This window comes from Martes martes (genome assembly GCF_963455335.1).
Source record: "Martes martes genome assembly, chromosome: 9".
In the NCBI taxonomy this organism is placed as follows: Eukaryota; Metazoa; Chordata; class Mammalia; order Carnivora; family Mustelidae; genus Martes; species Martes martes.
Window position 1 is genome coordinate 76372667 of NC_137896.1, and position 23456 is coordinate 76396122.

At 35.7% G+C, this 23456-nt stretch overlaps 1 protein-coding gene across 1 annotated transcript in view; it reads left to right on the plus strand.

Annotated features, from left to right (window-relative positions):
* Nucleotides 1-23456, plus strand: part of VRK2 (VRK serine/threonine kinase 2) — a 117153-nt gene that overhangs the window by 27612 nt on the left and 66085 nt on the right. Inside the window, exons 3-7 of the mRNA XM_080814303.1 lie at nucleotides 17206-17255; nucleotides 17953-18022; nucleotides 19635-19722; nucleotides 21873-21978; nucleotides 23181-23273. Of these exons, the coding sequence (XP_080670429.1) occupies nucleotides 17206-17255; nucleotides 17953-18022; nucleotides 19635-19722; nucleotides 21873-21978; nucleotides 23181-23273 (407 nt within the window). The remainder of the gene's footprint in view (nucleotides 1-17205; nucleotides 17256-17952; nucleotides 18023-19634; nucleotides 19723-21872; nucleotides 21979-23180; nucleotides 23274-23456) is intronic.

The following is a 23456-nucleotide window of genomic DNA, read 5'->3' on the forward strand; positions in this document are numbered from 1 at the left end:
TTTAAAGTCTCTTTTGTTTGCTATAAGTACAGTGTTTCCTGCTTTCTTTTGCTTTCCATTAACATAAAACATCTTTCTTTTTCATCCCTTCACTTCCTTTCTCTGTATGTCTTTAAAGCTGAAGTGAATTTCCTATAGGCATTATATAGTTGGATCTTTTTTTTATATATATATTATTCAACCATTCTATGTGTTTTGATTAGTGAATTCAGTCCATTTACATTTAAAGTAATTATTAATAGTTATGGACTTACTACCGCCATAGTTGTTTTCTGGCTCTTTTATAGTTCTTTTGTTTCTTCTCTTGCTCGCCTCTCTTGTGAATTGACTTTCTTCATAGTGCTGTGCTTTGATTGCTTTATTTTTTGTGTATCTACTGTAAGTTTTTGTTTATTAGTTACCATGAAATATATGTAAAACATACTTATAACTCTCTGTTTTAAGCTGATAATAACTTTGAACATATTGATAAGGTGTACATTTTTACACTCCCTTTCCCCAGATTATATGTTTTTATTGTCAAAATTTACATGCTTTTGTTGTTTTTATTCATTAACAAATTATTACAGTTTTTTGTACTTTTGTCTTTTAACATTTATGCTACAGTTACAAGTAATTTACCTTCTATTATTACAATCTTAGCATATTTTGAATTTATCTGTATATTTTATCAACTAATTTTATACTTTCATATATGTTCACTTTGAAAATTAATGTCCTTTTGTTTCAACTTAAGCACTCCCTTTAACATTTCTTGTAAGATGAGTCTTGTTATGAACTCCTTTAGCTTTTGTTTGAGAAGTACTTTATCTCACCATTAATTATGAAGGATAAATTTGCAACTGGAGGATTCTTGGTTGACAGGTTTTTGTTTTTGTTTTTTCCTTAGCACTTTGAATATATCATCTCACTCTTTTCTGTCCTGCAAGACAGGATACTATTAGATTTATGGGAGTTCTCTTGTACATAGAAAAATGTTTTCTCTTGCTGTTTTTAAGATTCTGTCCTTATCTGTAACTTTTGACAATTTAATAATAATGTATCTCAATGTGGGTCTCCTTAGATTCATCTTGTTTGGTATTGTGCTACTTGGGTATGGGTGTCTGTTTCTTTCCCCAGGTTAGGGAAGTTTATAGCTATTACTTTGAATAAGCTTTCTGCTCCTTTCTCTTTTCTCCTTCAGGGACCCTTATAGTGCATGTAATTGTCGGCTTGATGGTATCGCATAAGTCCCTTAAGCTATCTTCACTCTTTTTCATACTTTTTTTTTTCTTGTTGCTTCTCCAGTGTTATGACTTCAATTGCCCTGTCTTTGAGTTCACTGATCCTTTCTTCCATTTGATCTAGTCTGTTGTTGAACCAACCTCTCTATTGAATTTTTTTGCACTTGATTTTAGCCAAAAGGCTGAGAAGCGATGTTTATTGAATTTTTTGTTGTTATTATATTCTAAAGCTCTATAATTTGTGTTTTGAAAATTTTTTTTGTTTTTTGTTGAAATCTTACTTTATTCATACATTGCTCTCTCGAGCTCATTAATCATTTTTATGACCATTATTTTGAACTATCAGGTAAACCACTTATCTCCTTTTCATAAAGATCTGTTTCTGGAGACTTGTTTTTTTGTTTGGAAAGTTTTCTACTGTTTCTTTGTTTTCTTTGATTCTCTTTGTTGGTTTCCCTATGTTAAACAGAACAGCTATCTCTTCCAAATATGACAGAGTGGTCTTGTGTAGGAAATGAATCTCGTTAGTCAGCCCCACTCAAGTTCCTACTTTATTGTTCAAGTTGATTGTCCTAGCTGCTGTTTTGTTTGTTTGTTTGGTTGGTTGGTTTTTTTTTTAGTAGCCCCCGGTACTTGTGAGTGTGCCAAGACCTGTCAGTGTTCCAGAGAGGAGGATCACAGTGAGGGTCCCTTATGATACATTTTTCTCATTACCCTGATGTGTAGGAGTAGCTCAGTGAGTTTCTGAATCCCATACATTTGCATTCTTGGGTGGAGGGGAGCTCAGCAGCCTCCTATGTCACCCTCTTGGGTACTCCTCCATTTTCTTAAAGTAAAAATTTAATTTCTTAAAAAATTTTTTTTTCTTCCAAGATTTTATTTAAATTCAAGTTAGGTAACATATATTGTAATATTAGTTTCAGGAGTAGAATTTAGTAATTCATCACTTATATAGTAACACCCAGTGCTTATCACAACTGCCCTCCTTAGTGCCCATCACCCATTAGCCCACACCCCCCCAACAATATTCAGTTTGTTCTCTATAGTTAAGAGTCTCTTATGGTTTGCCTCCCTCTCTATTTTTATCTTACTTTATTGTTCCTTCTCTTCTCCTGTGTTCATCTATTTTGTTTCTTAAATTTCATATCTGAGTGAAATCATATGGTATTTGTCTTTCTCTGACTTATTTTGCTTAGCATAAAACACACTAGTTCCATCCATGTTGTTGCAAATGGCAAGATTTCATTCTTTTTGATGAGTAATATTCCGTGTGTGTGTGTGTGTGTGTATCTTCTTTATCCATTCATCAATCGATAGACATCTAGGGTCTTTCCATAATTTGGCTATTGTTGATAGTGCTGCTATAAACACTTGGGTGCATGGAGCCCCTTTGAATCAGTGTTTTTGTAGCCTTGGGGCAAATACCTAATAGTGCAATTGCTGGGTCATAGGGTAGTTCTATTTTTAACTTTTTGAGGAACCTCCATGCTGTTTTCCAGAGTGGCTGCACCAGTTTGCATTCCCGCCAACAGTCCAAGAGGGTTCCCCTTTCTCTGCATCCTACCAACACCTATTGTTTCTTGAGTTGTCAGTTTTTGCCATTCTGACAGGGATAAGGTGGTATTTCATTGTGGTTTTGATTTGTATTTCTCTGATGATGAGTGATATTGAGCATTTTCTCATGTGTCTGTTACCATCTGTATGTCTTCTTTGAGGAAATGTCTGCTTCATGTCTTCTGCCCATTTCTTAACTGGATTGTTTATTTTTTGGGTGTTGAGTTTGATAAGTTCTTTATACATTTTGGATACGAGCCCTTTATCCAATATGACATTTGTAATTATCTTCTCCCACTCCTTAGGTTGACCTTTAGTTTTGTTGATAGTCTCCTTCACTGTCAAGAAGCTTTTTATCTTGATGAAGTCCTAATGTTTATTTTTGCTTTTGTTTTCCTTGCCTCTGGTGATGTGTCTAGTAAGAAATTGCTATAGCTGAGGTGAAACAGCTTACTCCCTTTGCTCTCCTCCAGGATTTTGATGGTTTCCTGTCTCACATTTAGGTCTTCCATCCATTTCTAATTTTATTTAGTTTTGCAAAAATGTCGTCCAGTTTTCTCAACACCATTTATTGAAGAGACTGTCTTTTCCCCATTGGATAGTCTTTCCTACTTTGTCAAAGATTAGTTGATCATATAGCTGTGGGTCCATTTCTGGGTTCTTTATTCTATTCCATTCTATGTGTCTATTTTTGTGCCAGTACCATAATACCTTGATGATTATAGTGTTGTAATACAGCTTGAAGTCCAGAATTGTGATGCCTCCCGCTTTCGTTTTCTTTTTCAACATTGCTTTGGCTATATGGGGTCTTCTCTGGCTCCATACAAATTTTAGAATTGTTTGTTTTACCTCTGTGAAAAATGTGGTGGGTTTTTTGTTGTTGTTTTTTTTTTTTTGTTTTATTTTGGTACAGATTGCTTTGAATGTGTAGATTGATTTGGACAGATATTTTACAATATTTGTCCTTCTAATCCATGAGCATGGGATGGTTTTCCATTTCTTTGTGTCTTCTTCAATTTCTTTCAGAATTATTTGGTAGTTTTCAGAGTGCAGATCTTTTACCTCTTTTGTTAGGCTTATTCCTAGGTATCTTACTGTTTTTGGTGCAATAGCAAATGGGATCAATTCCTTGGTTTCTCTTTATGCTGCTTCATTATTGGTGTGTAGAAATGCAACAGATTCCTGCACATTGACTTTGTATCTGAGACTTTGCTGAATTCATGGATTCAATAGCAATTTTTTTGTGGAGTCTTCCAAGTTTTCTACATAGGGTATCATGTCATTTTCAAATAGTGAAAGTTTGACCTCTTTCTTGCTGATTTGGATGTCTTTTATTTCTCTTTGTTTTCTGATTGCTGAGGCTAGGACTTTCAGTACAATGTTGAAGAACAGTGGTTGGAGTTGACATCCACGTTCTATTCCTGACATGAGGGGAAATTGCTCAAATTTCCCCACTGAGGATGATATTAGCTGGGGGTCTTTCATATATGACTTTTATGATACTGAAGTGTGTTCCTTCTGTCCCTACTTCGAGGGTTTTTATCAAGAAAGGATGCTGTATTTTGTCAAATGCTGTTTCCACATCTGTTGAGAGGATCATATGGTTCTTACTCTTTCTTTTATTAATGTGGTATATCTCATTGATCGATTTGCAGATATTGAACCACCCCTGCAGCCCAGGAATAAATCCCACTTGATCATGGTGAATAATCCTTTTAATGTACTGTTAGATTCTATTAGCTAGTATCTTATGAGACTTTTTACATCCATGTTCATCAAGGTTATTTGTCTGTAATTCTTCATAGTGGGGTCGCTGTTGAGTTTGGGAATCAAGGTAATGCTGTCTCCATAGAATGAATTTGGGAGTTTTCCTTCCATTTCTAGAAGAACAGGTATTAATTCTTCTTGAAATGTATGTTAGAATTCCCCTGGGAAATAGGGGATTCTTATTGGGAGATTTTTGATTACTGATTTAATTTCTTTACTGGTTATGGATCTATTCAAATTTTCTATTCTTGTTTCAGTTTCATGGTTTATATGTTCCTAGGAATTTATCCATTTTTCCAAATTGCACAATTTGTTGGTATGTAACTGTTCATAATATTTCTCGTATTTCTGTGTTGTTGTTTGTGATCTCTTTCAATCATGATTTTATTTATTTAGGTCCTTTCTGTTTTCTTTTTGATAAGTCTGCCTAGGGGTTTATCAATTTTGTTAATTCTTTCAAAGAACCAGCTCTAGTTTAATTGATTTGTTCTGTTTTTATTTCTATAGCATTTATTTCTGCTACTGTTTTTATTTCTGTAGAATTTATTTCTGCTACTACTTCCCTTTTGCTGGTTTTAGGCTTTATTCGCTATTCTTTTTCTAGCTCCTGTAGGTGTAAGGTTAGGTTGTATATTTCAGACTATACTTTCAGGGATCATTTCTATAGTTTCTTTTCTTGATTCTGGAGGAAGGCCTGTATTGCTATATACATTCCTCTTATGACCACCTTTGCTGCATCCCAGAGGTTGCAGACTATCTTGTTTTCATTTTCATTTGCTTCCGTGTATTTTTTTTAACTTCTTTAATTTCCTGGTTAACCCATTCATTCATTAGTAAGATGGTCTTAAACCTACATGTATTTGAGGCCTTTCCAAACTTTTTCTTGTGATTGACTTTGAGTTTCATAGCATTGTGGTCTGAAAATATGCATGATATGATCACAGTCTTTTTTTTACTGGTTGAGAGCTGATTTGTGACCCAGTATGTGATCTTTTCTGGAGAATGTCCCATTTGCACTCAAAAAGAATGTGTATTCTGCTGCTTTAGAATGAAATACTCTGAATATATCTGTAATGTCCATCTGGTCCAGTGTGTCATTCAAATCCCTTGTTTTCTTGTTGATCTTCTGCTTAGATGGTCTGTACACAGCTGTGAGTGGGATGTTAAAGTCCCCTACTATTATTGTATTATTATCAGTGAGTTTCTTTAAGTTTGTTATTAATTGATTTATATATTTGGCTGCTCCCAAGTTGGAGGCATATGTATTTACAATTGTTAGATCATCTTGTTGGATAGACCCCTTTATTATGATTTAGTGTACTTCTTCATCTTTTATTACAGTCTTTGGTTTAAAATCTAGTTTGTCTGATATAACTATGGCTATTCCAACTTTCTTTGATGTCCGTGAGCATGACAGATGGTTCTCCACCCCCTTACTTTCAATCTAGAAATGTCTTTGAGTCTAAAATGAGTCCCAGCATATCAATGGATCTTGGGGTTTTTTTATGCATTCTAATACCCTTTATCTTTGATTAGATCATTTAGCCCATTTACATTCAGAGTAATTATTAATAGGTATGTATGTAGTGCCATTGTATTACCTGTAAAGTCATTGTTTCTATGGATTGTCTTTGTTGCTTTTGGTCTCTCTTTCCCACTCAAAGGGTCCCCTTTAATAGTTCTTGCAGAGCTGGTTTAGTGTTCATGAACTCCTTTAATTTTTTATTGTTTTGGAAACTCTTTATCTCTCCTTCTATTCCAAATGACAGCCTTGCTGGATAAAGTATTCTTTTTTCTTTCTTTTTTTAAGATTTTATTTTTTTATTTTTTATTTATTTGACAACAGAGATCACAAGTAGGCAGAGAGAGAGAGGAGAAGCAGGCTCCCCACTGAGCAGAGAGCCCAATGTGGGGCTTGATCCCAGGACCCTGGGATCATGACCTGAGCCGAAGGCAGAGGCTTTAACCCGCTGAGCCACCCAGGTGCCCCTGGATAAAGTATTCTTGGCTGCATATTTTTCCCATTTAGCATGTTGAATATATCAGGCCGCTCTCTTATGTCTTGCCAACTTTCGGTGGACAGATCTGCTACTAACCTTATTTGTCTACCATTGTAGGTTAAGGATCTTTTTTCTCTAGCCATTTTCAGAATTCTCTATCTTTGCATTTTGCAAGTTTCACTATGATAATGTTTTGGTGTTGACCTGTTTTTGTTGATTTTGAGAATTCTCTGTGCCTCTTGGACTTGAATGCCTGTTTCCTTCCCCAGGTTAGGGAAGTTCTCAACTACAATTCATTCAAGTAGACTCCCCCCACCCCCCACCTCCCCTTCTTGCTCTTCTTCTTCTGGGACTCCTATGATACAGATATTGTGTTTTATGGATTTGCTGATTTCCCTAAGCCTGTAGTCATGACCTAATAGTTTTCTTTCCCTCTTCTTTTCAACTTCATCATTTTCCATAATCTTATCTTCTATATCATTTATTCATTCCTCTTCTTCTTCCATCCTCATGATACGTCTGTTCTGTTTTACATCTCAGTTGTAGCTTTTTTTATTTCAGCCTGACCAGTTCTTATGTCTTTTATCTCTGCAGCTGTTTTGAGCAAGGCCCTGTTTATGATTTCTTGTTGGTCCTTCTTTTGTGGAGAATTCCTCCATCTTGTCATGTCTAGGTTTTTGTCTTTTATGTGTTATGAAAGCTTGTTGTGTTTCCTGCTCCTCAGAGTAATGCTTTATTAAAAAGGGGTTTTACACTGTCCAGGTCTTGGCACTTTAGGAAGTGTTTCTGGTGTATGCTGTGTGTACTCTGCTGTTATGTTTTGGCTGTTCTTTCCCACAGGTCAGTCATCTGCTGAACATCCTTGCAGTGGGGATGTTTGGGCCTTTAACTAGGTGTGCTTTGATTTGTTTATGATAAACCTGATTTTGGGGGTGGGGGGGAAGTGCCTGTGCCTGGGTCGCTCCGTTGGTTAAACAACTTGATTTCACCTCAGGTCGTGATCTCAGGATTGTGAGATTGAGCCCCATGAAGGGGTTCCACACTGGGCATGGAGCCTGCTTGAGATTCTCTCTCACCTTCTCCCTCTGCTGTTCCTCTTCCCCTCTTAAAAAAAAGGAAGAAAGAAAAAGAAAAAAAAAATCCTGGTCCAAAAAAAAGAGAAAAAGAAAGGAACAAAGAAAATAAACTGACAAAGAATTATAAGTCTGCTTCCAAAGGAAAAGCAAAAAGCAAAAAGAAACCCAATGCATTAAAAAGGAAGAAACACAGATAAAACTGTAAGCTTGAGTCCAAAGAAAAAAGAAGGGGGGGGGGGAAAGAAGAAAAGAAAGAAAGAAAAGAAAAAAAGGAAAGCCTGGTCTTATTTTCACTAGAACTGAAGCTGATGCTTTGGAACACTCTGTGATCAGTATTGGTACATGCAGGGGGCTTGTGTTGGTCCTCTGGGGGAGAGCCCTACTTTGCTGGCTCACAGTTAGACCTGCTCTAGTAAAGATGCCCCTGCAGAGCTCAGGGGGGCAGAGTTTGGTGTAAGTGGCTCCACCCTCCACTGGGGGTGCCATGTTGCTCACTGAAGTTGGACTTTGCTTGTAGGTGAGGGGTGGGTGGAAGATGGCATAACCCTGCTTTTAGTCCTGCGGAGGGGAACTCACAGCTCCTGCTGCTCAGGAAGCCCTCACAGAAAAGCAAACAATCTCCCCTCCTGTTCCCCAGACCTCCTTCAGATGCCTGCCTTCAACCTATCCATGCCTGGGCCTTCAACATGCCCCACACCACAGTTCTCCTGTGTTTTCTCTCTGGTGCACAGCTGGGATTCAAAACTCCAAATCTTAAAGAACCCAGCAAGGTGTGGACCTGCTCCCCTCCTCTAAGAGAAGAACCTCTCAGTGCTGTGCCTGGAGCCACTGTCATAGAAAAGCAGTCCCATGGGCATCCAGGTGCCTGGAGTCTACAGTGAAGTCCTGGGGAAAGCTTCAACCAGGTTATCGGCTCTCTGTATCCTCTTCTTGTCCTCTGCTGAAGAATGGCTGCTCAGTGGTGCCCACTGTGTCCCTTGTCCTTGGAGAGACAATATACCCTCTTTGAACTGTACCCTCGGAGAGGGAATGTTCTCTCCCAGGGCCACCCAGGGCATCCCCACACTGCACTCCCAGGCCACTCCTCCCTCTCCCCAGAGTACTACTGTCTGCCTGGCTTGACTCTGGCAAATGGCATAGACTTCTATAACCTCAGAATTTGAGCTCCAATGTTAGCATAAAACTTGCCATAATCAGTTCCTCCTAATAACCCAGTCAGGGGTCCTTGGGGGAGTTTTTCTTGGACAAACCTGTTGTGCTGTTGTCTCTCCCCTTCTTTCCCTGTCCTCTTTCCACAAAAAGGGCTCCCAGCCCCTACCTGGCAGTGTGGCTTTTCTCTCCCCCAATTCATATCCCTGAACCTTGCAGCTTCCACATTCTCTCCTTCTAATTGTGCAGACTGTTCTGTTCATCCTCACATTTATTTCCTGGTTGCTCAAAATGTTTTGATGCCAATCTAGCTGTGTTTGAAGGACAAGGCAAGATCAGGGTCCCCCTGCCAAACTACTCTACCATCTTAATTCCGCCTTAAAATTTAGTTTCTCAGTACTGCTTTCATTCATTAAATTATTCATCAAATATTTAATGAATGCTTACTAGACCCTATTTGAGGTGCTTGGGACACATCTAAACTAAACCAAGTCTTTCTTTGTGCAGTTTTCATGATCAGAGAAAAACAACTAGTAAATATGTAACTATATGCTAAATAGTTTCAATATGATATTTTTAGTATTCAGTCCTATGTATTTTCTAAATTCCTTTGTGATTTCTTCTTTGGCCTAGGGTTTAGGCAATTATGGTCACAGAATGTAGCTTAATAATCCTTATTCTTTGATAACTTGAGGAAGCCTGCTTTCTGAGTAAAATTATGGGCAGTTAAAAAATTGTTTTATGCATAAAACAATTGAAAAGAATGTATATTCTTTAATTGTTATTTTATGTGGCCTTTAGATAAAAACTGTTAATTGTATTATTTTAAGTTATTTTTGTCTGCTTGACTATATATTATGGATTTGTTTTAAAATAGTCCATGATTTTTGTGCTTTTTCATTTTTTTCCCTGTACTTGTAGTAGCTTTTGATTTCTATATTATGAAGGTACATTATCAGATGCTTTCAAGTTCATAAATTTAGTTTTTCTATTGAATCTTTTTTATCCATTGAGTTATTTTTTTAATGATTAGGTTGGACTACCTTTTTATCTAGTAATTCTTCTTTGCTGAGATTTCTATAATTTTGTGAAAATAAATATTCTAGCCTTTTTTTCACCTGTTTTGTCTAGTTTACCTTTTTATTTTCTCTGCATCACTTGGTTTTACTTGTGTTTCATAAATAGTATACATTTATTTATTTTTCTCATGATTTTATCATTTCTCATCTGGTGAATTTAGTCTACTCAAATTATTGGTTTTTCACACCTAAGGTGTCCATGATTTTAAGATACATCATTATTTTTATATGTTGAGTCTCCATTAGATGCTTAAAATTTCATAATTTTCTTGAATCATTCTTTTTGTGTTTTTGTAATATCTGCTTTATATCTAATACCCATTAGTGCCCCTTAAACTATGACACATACTTTTAAAATAGCCTTACATATGCAACTCACAGAGTACTCAGTGTTGCAGTCCTATCTTAAAGAACATTTTTTTTTTCACTACTATCAAGTTTATGTCCCATTTTTCTGTTTTGGGCTAGTTAACTAATTTTTCTTCATGCAAAAAATGCTATAAATGCTATAAATGACCATTAAATGTAACATTAATACTACCAGCAATGTGCACTACTCAATTGAAGTAAAGATCAATAGACATCTGGGTCTAGATGTGTGACTTGTGTGGGCAGTGAAACTGCTATGTGGTCAGCAGCAATCATATGATGTCCTTAGTAGGTGCATTCAAATGTCAGAGGTAATGAAATATGAAAAACTGGTGTAAAATTGTTATAAAATTGATAATTTATTTCATTTATATTTTATATTTACCTTTTTTTTTTTAGAGAACCTATTCTTTCCTGATCTTCTATTAGATTTTTAGGTTTTCTTTATTCTTTTTTCTTTACTGATTTTGAAGTTCTGAATATTATGTCTATTATTTTATTTTTTATTTTTTTTAATTTTTTTATTATTTTAATTTTTTTTATTTGACAGAGAGAGAAATCACAAGTAGGCAGAGAGGCAGGCAGATAGGAAGGGAGAAGCAGGCTCCCCGCTGAGCAGAGAGCCCGATGCGGGGCTCGATCCCAGGACCGTGGGATCATGACCTGAGCCGAAGGCAGAGGCCTAACCCACTGAGCCACCCAGGCACCCCTATTTTTTTTTTTTTTAAAGATCTTATTTATTTATTTGACAGAGAGACAGATCACAACTAGGCAGAGAGGCAGGCAGAGAGAGGGGAGAAAGCAGGCTCCCTGCTGAGCAGAGAGCCCCATGCGGGGCTCAATCCCAGGACCCTGAGATCATGACCTGAGCCAAAGGCAGAGGCTTTACCCACTGAGCCACCCAGATGCCCCATGTCTATTATTTTAATGGTTACCTGTAAACTCAATACACTCTCTTGATTTAATAAACTAGGAAGCTAATCAGTGTCTTCACTTTTCTCCTGGATAAATACATGGCATTATAACACTATACCTTTGGTCACCATTTTCCTATTTTGTACATTATTTTTGTCCATTGTTTTTAGTGTACCTTATTCTAGGTTGATGGTTATTTTCTCTCAGCATATGAATATGATGTTATTCAATGTCTTCTTACTGCCTTGTTTCTATTGAGAAGTCTGTTGTCACTTCATCTGTCTTTTGTATGTAAACTAATCTACTAAGTTGTTTGTTAGAACTTTGTCTTTAATGTTCTGCAGTTTGACTATGGTGGGCTGGAGTACAGATTTATTATTTATCTTGCTGGGGACTTCTGATTCTTAAATCAGAGGATTCATGACTTTTATCAGTATTTGAAAGTTATCAGATAATATTTATTCAAAAGTGCCTGTCCTCTATTCTCTCTGTCCTCTAGTTCTGGAGGTTTTTTTTTTAGAAAATTATGTTTCTGTCACATATTACATTGATGTTTCATAATCTCTTCTTCATATTTTATGTCTCTATATTTCTGTGTGGTGAATTCAAGATTATTTCCTCAGATCTAATCTGTTTCATTGTTCTCTTAGGTTTTAAATATTAACTATTATGTATGTATTGCATGTATTAATATTTAGAAAAGTGCATATAACATACACATATAGTTTATTAAGAAAATATATCTAATAGCAAGATACAATCCCCATCTGGGTCAAACATATATCAACATAATCAGCACTCTAGAAGTTCTGACATCTCTTTTCTACCTAAAGGTAGGAACACTGTCTAGACTCTTTATGATTTTTGTTTTACTGTTTTTCATTATAGTTGTGTGTGTGTGTGTGTGTATCCATAAGCAAATTAATTTGTTCGTCATTTTTAATTTACATAAATAGAATCGAAATATACATTCTGTTTTGTGTTTTTTCACTCAACATTGTATCTAAGAAGTATCTATATTACTACTGCATCTGTATTTCATTCATTTTTTCCTACAATGTATTTCATACTATGACTGTAATACAGTTTGTTACACATTCTACTGAAGATAAATGTGCATGTAATTTCCAGCACTGGACTATTCCAAATTCATACTTACTTCCATATTTTAAAATATTTTATTTATTTATTTATTTGTCAGAGAGAGAGAGCACAGGCGGGGGAACAGTAGGCAGAGAGAGAAGCAGGCTTCCCATTGAGCAACGAGCCTGATGTGGGGCTCAATCCCAGGACCCTGGGATCATAACCTCAGCCAAAGACAGATGCTTAATGAGCTAAGCCACCTAGGTGTCTGTCCCTCCTCTTGAAGTTCTAATGTATTTCTTGTTTTTGGTCACTGTCTCTTAGATCTCAGATGTTTTTCGAATTACAACCAGTACATTTTTTCATAGAATGTTTTGCATTGTTTCTTATGCTACTGCTACTTTGTGTCTGTTATCATTTCAAGCAGATATTTGAGCTATATGGGAGGTCTGAATTTCTTGGGATTTATGCCTTTTGTTTGCTTTCTTTCCTGTTTTGTGGTGTTGGACCATTGACTCATCTTTAGCCATGCCGTATCTCTGGTAATCATGTGGGTCCAGTGTGTCTCTTGAAGATTTGTTTCTTTTGCTTCTGCAAGGCTTCTGGGTTATCATTTGGTTTCAAATCCTTGTACCGTGCTGTTTTGTAAATTTGAGCCTCAAATTCCTGAAGGCAGCTTTGGAATAACAAATTATCAGGAAAGACTCTACTTTTCCTCATACTCAGGGTCTAAGCTACAGAAGGTAGGGTTTTTCGTTTTTGTTTTTCTTTCTGTGTTTGACAGTGATGATGTCTTGTCTGTCTGTTTTTCCTTCTCCTTTCCCTCCTTCCTTCCCCTTTTTCCTTTTTTCCTCCTCCCCACATCTCCCCATTTCTTTCTCTCTCTTTTTTAAATGTTTCATACTACTGAAGAGGTAGGCCTTGGAAGATCTGACTTTATGTAACCAACTTAACTTCAAATCTCTGCCTATTGAAGCCCCAAGGACTTGTCTTTTTCCCAAGAGGGCTTTAATACTAATATCCTTGGCTACCCTGAGTGGGCAGCCTCTCTGGGGCCTGCAGCATGGCCTAGAACATTAGTGCTCATGTACATTTATTTTCCTCTGTTTTTTATTATTTTATTTATTTTATTTTTTAAAGATTTTTTAAATTATTTATTTATGTGAGAGAGTGAGCACAAGCAGGGGGAAGTGGGAGAGGGAGAAGCAGGCTCCCCGCTGAGCAGAGAACTGATGTGGGACTCAATCCCAGGATTCTAAGATCATGACTCGAGCCGAAGGCAGGTGCTTAACCAACTGAGCCACACAGGCGACCCTCCCTCTGGTTTTTAGATTTCTCTTTGTTTTGGGCTTCCTATTTATTTATTTAACTAGATCAACTCTTCATTTATAAGAAAGTTTGATTTATTATTTTTGGCATCTTCTTTATTTTATAGAAGAAAGTTTTCATTTATCTAGCGTGCTACTTTATTGACATTCTTTATCAGGTGCCATCATATTTTAGTTTTTCTAGTTGCCATCTGTGTTGTCTTTGGTTGCCAGTGTCAGAAACTCAAATGTATTTAAGCAAATGAGGGATTTATTAACTCTTATAAAAGAATTATAGGGCTTTTTTGGCTTCAGGTATGGATAGTCTAGAGCTTAAACACGGTCAATAGGGCCCTTTCTTCCTGCCTTAACCTTACATTTTTCAGTGTTGGATTTGATTCTGACTTCATTTTCCATTTAGCTGAGGAAAGTGATTTCTAGGATTTGGTATCCTTACAGCTTATGCCCTCCTTTTGTTACATAGGATATGTAACATAGGATATATATAGGAAATAACTTTTTGCCTAGTTGGGGCATGTTGCTCTTTCTGAACTGGTTACTGTGGCCAGTGGGCTTGTATATTCCAATTAGCTAGGTTTGGTCATCTACCCAACTCTGAGATGTAAGGGCAGATATACTGTGTTAAGCAGCCCTACAAGGTTCACATGGGTAGAGGGTGGTTTGGTTCCTCAAAGGAAAAACCAGACAGAGTTCCCAATGAATAGAAAAAAGTGCTAGGAGGACAGATATCTTATATGTGCTGTATGTGTTTTTTAGCAGCTCATCAGACCTCAGGTTAGAAATTTAAATGAAGATGTGAGACTGCTGTAATTTTAAGACTATCACTATCTGTGATTGATCATTCTTTTCAACCCTGAATAGATTAATCAGCAGTAACCTACCAAACAAGATCCCTTTCCCTCCTTTATCAAGTCCTAACAATTTCACTTTCTGAAATCTCTGGATCTCTGGAATCTGCTCATTTTTTATCTACCATTGATAGTGTAGTCCAAGTTATAATCCTCTTTCTTCTGATCTATTGAAATTAAATCCTTACTGATAGGTCAGTATCTACTCCGGTTCCCCTTCAGTCTGTTCTCCACACTGTGGTACCAGGATCTGTTTAGAATGCAAATCTAATAATGTGTTTCCTGTCCTCCAACAACACCTCAAGTCTTTAAAACCTTTCATTAGGCAGAAATTATTAACTAGATTTACACCTGGCCCATCATCACTTCTCCAACTATTCTTGCTCAATAATTCCCTTTTATATAAATTAAATTATATATTTTCTTATTACTGTCTACCTCTCCCTTTTACATGTATTATAATTACAGTTTTGCACTTGTGTATGAGTATTTGATGAATGTCTGATTTCTCCATTAGACTATAAAAGCAGATACCATGTCTGTTTTCCATTATCTTTTAATTTCACTAGCTAGAACGTGGCTTGGCTTACAGTAGAAAATAAATATTTATTTCATTAATTAACTGATTGATTACCATAAAGAGACCTCCATGGTAGCTAAGACAATTTATTCGTTCAACATCCATCTCCAAGAGCTTTCTAGTCAATTGATTTTGGATTTAGGCCCTCCAATATAATCTGACTTAGAAGTTTATGGAGAGTATTATATAGTTATCAGAACAAGTGTGGGATGTTTTGAGTATCTGTCAACACATAGTTATGTTCATGTGAAATAATGTGAAAGGCTATAAAGTAGTAGGGCTATTAGGATTGAAATCAGCAAGGAGTAGCCCATTGCACTGGTTAGATATCTCTTTTCCTATTAGCACCCAAATAAGTTATTTATCTAGTTGAAAACCCCAATTTTTCTTTTGTTTTCTGCTTTTATCTGTTGGGCTTGATGATGTCTTTGCTGCTGGGGCCACTTGCTTTTAGGCAAGAAGCAGGAAGTTTCTACCAACTTATACCTCAGGAAGCCAAGACCCTTGCCCAGAGTTAGTACTGCAGTAAGTGAACGGGGACTGGGGCAGGGCGGTTTCTCCCCAGGCTTGGGTACCGCCCTGGTAAAAATAGTTTGCCATAGGTGAGAAGAAAGGCTTTTCTTACCCCTTCTTCTTTAACAGGACTGGACCCCTTCTTCTATATATATTCTCTTTAGTTTTTTCTTGCCTTAGATATAAATAATCCATTCCTCCTGCAGTTCCCTCAGGACTACTGCATGGGTGACAGTGGAATGACTTTACATGCATCAAGGTGCAAAGGTAAAATTAGTTGATATAAATAAGTTTAGTTCCTTTGGAAAGAGCTCTGGGTTCATAGTTTACATCTAATATCAACTAAGACTTAGGTAAAAATTTCTTCAAATGGTTGATAGCAGGCTGACATAAAAATTTTTGGAGAACAGTTAAAGTTGTGCATGAGTTGGCGCAACCGTAAGGTGGGATTGGTATATTTTGGTAAATTTGTGATTTTTTTATATCTATCATGTGAAAAAGAGAAAAGCTGATGGAGTTAGGAGAAAGGGGAAAATGTTAGGGATAATCGTAAGAGGACAGCGTCTGGTGAGCTTACTGAAAATAAACTTGAAGAATTGATCTTATTCTCCATCTGTTAGGTGCTGATATTTAATCATATTGAGGACTAGTTCCACATTCCTTTCACTCTCCTTTAAACATCCTACTAACACTTGACACAGTGCCTTGCAAATTCTGGCCTCATGATAAATAACTATTGGTTAGTTGAAGGAATGAATGGAAGGAAAATGAAGGGATGAATGACAAGATTCTCGACTTTCACATTACAAATAAGTATATGCATCAACTTACCAAGGTTTGAAAACTGTGACTTCTTAATAATTTAGATAATATAGATGAAAGGATTGATTTGATCTAAAAATTTGAACAGTGGAATTATCAGAAGTTTGATTACTATATCTAAAATACAAGGGGCACCTGGCTGGCACAGTTTTGTAAATCATGTGACTCTTGATCTCTGGGTTGTGAGTTCGAGCCCCATGTTAGCCATGAAGCCTATTTAAAGAAAAAATGAAAAAATTTTTAGAAATGCAAATAACAAATAATAAAATGAAGTTAGATAACTTGAAATGGTGCTTTTTAGGAGATAATGTATTCCTTAATGTACGAATGATTGATTGCCAGGTTCAGAAAATGATTTTTTAAAGATTTATTCTCATCCTCACTTGATTTTTTTTTTTTTAGAATTTTGCCACATAGAAATTGTTTTGAACTTTCCAGTTAAGATGAATCAGTTTTCATTTCTGAATTATAGATTTTAGTTTGATAAAATGGAATTTAATAAAATTGGAATTGAATAATAAAAATTTTATTATTTATTATATATAGGGGTTAATGCTACGTATCTAGAAAATATTTCTCCCTACATTTGGATTTGTGTGTTTAATATGTGTCAGTTTCCATGTTTAAATATTTGAATATGATGTATGGCAAAGTGTGGGCTATGGTATCAGACTGAGTTTCAGTCCCCAGTTTGCACTTCTTAGTGAACAAATTACTCAGTTTCTCGGACCTTAGTAGTATCTTGTGTAACATGAAGATGATACCTACCAGAAGAGGTTCTTGGAAGGATGTAATAAATGAAGATATGTAAAGTGCTTAGCACAGTGTCTGGAATATAGTAGATATTCAGTAACTGGGAACAACTACTTCTCTACTCCACCTTATGTTTTTTTCTGCAGCTTTCCCCACAAATAAACCAGATAAAGATGCAAGACATGTAATAAAAGTGGTAAGTATTACTCTTAAATTTATATTTCATATATATTTCACTTTTTTGTTTTCTGCTTTATTCCTGGTATCTTTTTTTTAACTTAGCTTTTATAATCTTATCAACAAATGTAGTGTTATGGTATATTTTCACATTATTAAAATGTAAAGACTGGAGAACTTTGTTTTTCTGTGTTGGCATTTATTATTTTTGTATCCTATCTAGCTCTCTTTCCTCTTTATTCTAAATGGTAAGGTCCTTAAAGGCAAGGATGAGGTTTTACTTTTGTTTGTATCCCTTATGCCTAGTACAATGGATGAAATATAGTAGATGTTTAGTAAAGGTGTCTTGTGTGAATGAACCCCAGGCTAGTTTGCAGTATATCTACCCTGATGTCCATGTTGGTAGACACTGACTATATGTGTATATGTGTATATACAATTTTAATGCTTTTAGTAAGTTTTTTCCATAAGACTACTTTCATGGCTAAGATTGTGTAGAGATAGCATTATAGTATATTAAATTTAAACATGAGATTCTCCAAGTTTATTTAGTGCTTTTCTGAGATTTTTTAGTGGAAATTTGATGCCTGTGTTTTTAATAAATAATTCAAGCACTATTTATATACTATAAATATATACTCATATTTTCATAGTTGAAATACCAAATCTATCCTTAAGATTATTTTTACCTAATAAAATTTATTATTCTTTTATAGGAATATCAAGAAAATGGCCCATTATTTTCAGAACTTAAATTTTACCAAAGAGCTGCAAAAAGAGACCATAGTAAGTAAATTTAGCAAAGCAAGCTACTTCCCTAGGCATATATATATATATATATATGCTAAAGTGACTGTTAATATTTTTCTTTTTTTCTGGCCTTCTGGAAAATTATTTTCAATTAGAAATTTTATTATAATTTATATAATTAACTATTATATAAAAGTAGGATAGACGCTTTGTAAATGTTGGTATTATATGCACAGTGAGTTATATATTTGAAATCAATATTTCTTTTTTTTTTTTTTTTAAGATTTTATTTATTTATTTGACAGACAGACATCACAAGTAGGCAGAGAGGCAGGCAGAGAGCAGGCTTCCCACTGAGCAGGGAGCCCGATGCAGGGCTCAATCCCAGGACCCTGGGATCATGACCCAAACCGAAGGCAGAGGCTTTAACCCACTGAGCCACCCAGGTGCCCCAGAAATCAATATTATTTCTACTACTTTATATACAATGTCAGGTTTTTGGTCTAAGCTATCAAGAGTTCTCGAAGTATAAAGATAGTAGAATGAAATAATTTGTAGGAAACCATTGGGAGTCAAAGATTGTAAGGAAAAGATGTTAAAGTGGGCTGTAGATATGTAAACAAAAGGAATGTCCATAGAATGGATTAGTGTAAGATATATGGAAATGTTTAAACATTAAAATGATTTAGACCATGAGTTAAAAGTGTTAGAAACTTGATTGTTGGGAAAGTAACTGGAGCTGGAAATCACATGTAAAAACCACCAGTTAGAGGAATTGAATGTAAAATGAATGTGAGCAGAGCTGAAGAACAGCAGTAGTATTTTATAAATAGAGCTCTCAGGAAGTTAATATAAATAAAAATGATAATAGTCAAGGTCATCTGCATTGTTTTAGAAAAAGAATGATGAGACTAGCCTCAGTAATTAACTTTGTTTTCCTTAATAAAACCTCCTAAATGTTATGACAGTAGTCTTTACTAACTGTTTAAACTATGTCAGGGTGACAAATAGAATCCATTAAACTTGATTGTTTATTGTAGAGCTGTCATACTCATTAAACATATATGGTAGAAAAGTGGGAAATAAGCTACCTGACGGTTTCAGTGGATTTGATTTTTTTTTTAACTGAATTTAATCAAAGCAGTTTCTGTATAACAATTTCATAGTGAGATGATTTTTTTTGCCCAATTTCTATTTTTTCAACTACCATGGCTTTAAATTTTTAAGTAATGGAAAAGAAAAAGCCATCTCTCTACTGATTCTTTGGTACTTAACATATGTTCTATTTCATTTTATTTTAATTTTTTGAACATATGTTATATTTTAAAATTTAACATGTAAGGGAATGAATTTTTTTCATAAATAGAAACACTTGTGTATATGATGCTAATGCATTTTATGACCATGACTACTTTTTTTTTGGTTATAGTTGCTTTAATTAAAAATTTCTGTATATGTTTTTATGTTAATTATAGTGATAAATAGAATTTGAAGCCACTAGATAGAGGTATTTGATTCTTTAAAACATTTACTAGAAAGGTCTAATTTCTGTTTAGGTTAGCTAAATAAGTTTTAGGATCTATGAAAAAGTAAGAAATAACATTTCTAAAAATATATATCTTTTTTCCTATTAAATTTGTCTTTGTAGTTGAAAACTGGGTAGAACTCAAACAACTTGATTATTTAGGAATTCCTCTGTTTTATGGATCCGGCATTACTGAATTCAAGGGAAGAAGGTAAAATGGAATTATTTTAATTGAGTATCATTCAATGACTATGACTTATGTGCTCTAATACCTTTGCTATGTAACAGATTACCCAAATCATAGTAGCTTATAACAGACTACTATCATCTTAGTTTCCATGGGTAGCCAACATGGAAGTTACCCATGGAAATTATGGTTTCCCCAGATGGTTCCAGCTCAGGACTTCTGAGGATGCGGTCAGCTGTCTGTTGGGTTGCAGTTATCTCATGACCTGATTGGGGACGGATCTGTTTTCAAGGTCACTCATGTGGCTGTTGGCAGGTCTAAGGAGATCTGCTTCTAAATACGCTCATGTGATTTTTTGCAGGCCTCACTTCCCCAGGCCTCTCAATAGGTCTCTCAGTAGGCTGCCTCAGTGTCATAAAGACATGATAGCTGGCTTCTCCTAGAGCAAATAATTGAAAGAGAGAGGGAGGCAAACACACACACACACACAGGAGCATGCATCCAAGAATAAAGCCACAGCCTTTTTTTAATTGAATCTTCAGAACTTAAATAAAAATTTGGAAAAAAAAGTTAATATTCAGTGCAATATTGGTTTCAGGAGTAGAGTTCAGTGATTCACGACTTACATAGAACACCCAGTGCTCATCAGAAGCGCCCCCCTTAATCCCCATCACCTGTTTAGCCCATCCCCTGCTCACCTCCCTCCACCAATCCTCAGTTTGTCCTCGTCATTAAGAGTCTCTTATGGTTTGCTTCCCTCTTCCCACCCTCTTCCCCTGTGTTCATCTGTTTTGTTTCTTAAACTCCACATGAGTGAAATCAGGTGGTATTTGTCTTTCTCTGACTTATTTTGAATCTTGCAGTGATGTCACATATTTCCACTATAGTCTCTTTGCTAGAGGCAAGTCACTAAGTCTACTCCACACACAAGAGGAGATTTTAATTAAGCTTTGTCTCTTGAGAAAAGGCACAACAAAGAATTTGTAGAACATTTTTTTTAATTGCCACATATGGCTAGTCCTCATGTATAAATAATTGACTAGTGATTTTTAAAAAAGAAAAAAAATCAGTTTGTTAGGTACCCCCTTTCAATAGCCTTTCAAGAGAGGTGATGTCTTTTTCCCTAGGTGAGGAGATAGGCTCAATGGTCAGTGCTTTGTTCAGATGGTCTTTAAATGCTGTCAATAAAAACAAAATGAACGATCAATAATCTTGGAACAAATTAAAGGGCTGTTAATAGAAGATTGAGTGGCTGAGTGGATCAAGGTATGTCCATATCATGTAATATTACGCAGCCCATTAAAGAAGCCAATTAGAACTATACCAGTTGGTTTGGGAGGATTTCAGTGAAATACTAATGAAAAAAGTATGATGCAGTAAAGTGCACGTAATATCACATTTTTGTAAAACAAGGACAAAAATTCCTTTATGTCTGTGTTCATGTTTTTATACATAGATAAATGCAGACTGATGTGGGCATGTAAGTGAAGGGAAGAAAAGGGACAGAGGTACCAAACAGAAAAGAAGTACATTTTTTTAAAAAAAGGTTTATTTATTTATGAGAGACAGAGAGTGTGTGTGTGAGCGTGGGAAGGAGAGGCAAAGAGAGAGGGAGAGAATCTCAAGCAAACTCCATGCCAAGTGCAGAGCCTCAATCTCATGACCCTGAGATCACAACCCGAGCCAAACCAAGAGTTAGACATTCAACCAACTGAGCCACCCAGGTGCCCTGAAAAGAAGTACATTTTTTAAAGTCATGTTTCTAAGTATGTAGAGAAAGTAAAATGTGATTTATAAGGTCAAGAAACAAATGTAAATAATACTCTATGTATGGGCAGATAATTTGTTCAAGGTCATAGTGAGAGGATGATGAAATCAAAATGAATCAAACTGAGGACTCTTTAATTTAGAAAGAACATTCTCTTTTCACGATCTATGAGTGAGCGTGTTTCAACATAGCGTTCTCTTCTAGAAACTAACTGCAGAGTAAATACTGACTTGTATCCTTCTTAAAAGAAAAGCAAGATTATTAATGTACATTCATTCTTTAATGGTTCAGATTGCAGTGTTCTTCATTGTTAGGTTGGGGGTGTTTTTCCTTGTTTCAGATTCATAAATAGGCAGTTTCAAGCACTGCTATCTTAAGATCTCTTTTTGACGTCTCCTTCTTATAGTTACAGATTTATGGTAATGGAAAGACTAGGAATAGATTTACAGAAGATCTCAGACCAGAATGGTACTTTTAAAAAGTCAACTGTCCTGCAGCTAGGTATCCGAATGGTAAGAGTGAATGACTTATTTCACATGCCTCATTTTCAGATTATTTACTTGTTTCAATATACAAATCATTGCCCTTTGTGGAATTATCAGAGAATGAAGGATTATTGCCCTAGAAATGTCAGTTATTTAGAGTAGAGGCTATTTTGGTGAAATTGATAACAGTGGGCTCTGTAAGTGACAGAATGTGCTGTGTTTGGCACTACAAACTCAATTAGGCATTGGTTCTACAGTCTGATTTTTTTTTTTCCCCTCACAGCTTTGTTTAACATATCAGAACAAGCTTGCATTGCTGTAAGAATAACCTCTCTTTTGTCGGTTATATTTATAACAATGCAAACTATGGCAAAATATATTATTTTCCATACTAAACATGTGATGGTATGGGGGTGCTATAAAGTTTTTATTATGAGTTTGGGATGGTGGCAGTAATTAGTATGGCAATGAATAATACATACTTTGCCAAATAAGAAGCAATGAAATCTTAATAGCACCCACGCACACATTTTGTTTATACCACATATTTGTCTTATCTTGTTTGTGTTTGGTTTGCCCAAGCTCCATTTTCTTTTTTCCACTTTAAATAGAATGAAACTGATCGCGCCAGGTCGGGATGTGGCAAATAGAACTCGTTAATTTTCCCGTTCATCCATTCATCCATTTAGGCAGCCAGCACATGTTTATTGAGCACTAGGTGTAGGTAACATGCAAGGCTCCAGGGCTTCAAAGATGAAGCTAAGGTATTTTCTATTACTATCCAGAGGGAGAATGCCTTTCTGTGTGTTCATGGACATGCTGTTTTGTTCTGGGGTCTCCAAAACTCGATTTATAACCATTGCTTGGGTGAGGAACTGCTGAGGGAACTTCATGGTTATTTTACTTTGCATCTCCGATTTTGCTGTGTTTCTTCTCTTTGCACAGTGTGATTTGGCTACCAGGTTGTCAGGGCGTAGGCATAGGCATTGTTGAATCTTGGTTTCCTTCTCTCAGAAGTTTAATTAAAACACTTGATATTTGCAGATCATGTTATTCAGCTTTTTTTGAGGATAAGTGACCAATACATGTGATAAGTGGATAAATACCTAATTATGGAATATGTCAGTTTGTTATTGTTAATATGAAAAAATGTTATTCTATATTCAGAGTGTTCAAAGTTGATCATGAGTTTGAAATAGTTACCAATATATATGTATTTCTTTTTGTAGTTGGATGTACTGGAATATATACACGAAAATGAGTATGTTCACGGTGATATAAAAGCAGCAAATCTACTGTTAGGTTACAGAAATCCAGATCGGGTGAGTACAGTATTAAGCTTCTGTTTCCAGGAGGAATCCTCACAGTATTATATGGAGACATTCAAAAATCAAACTCCTAACCCAGAAGAGTTTACAAATGAGGATTAACATGTTGTGATTTATCTTACCTTGTTCATCTCATTTGATGCACTAAACTAAGAAGTAATTCGGATGGGGAAACAG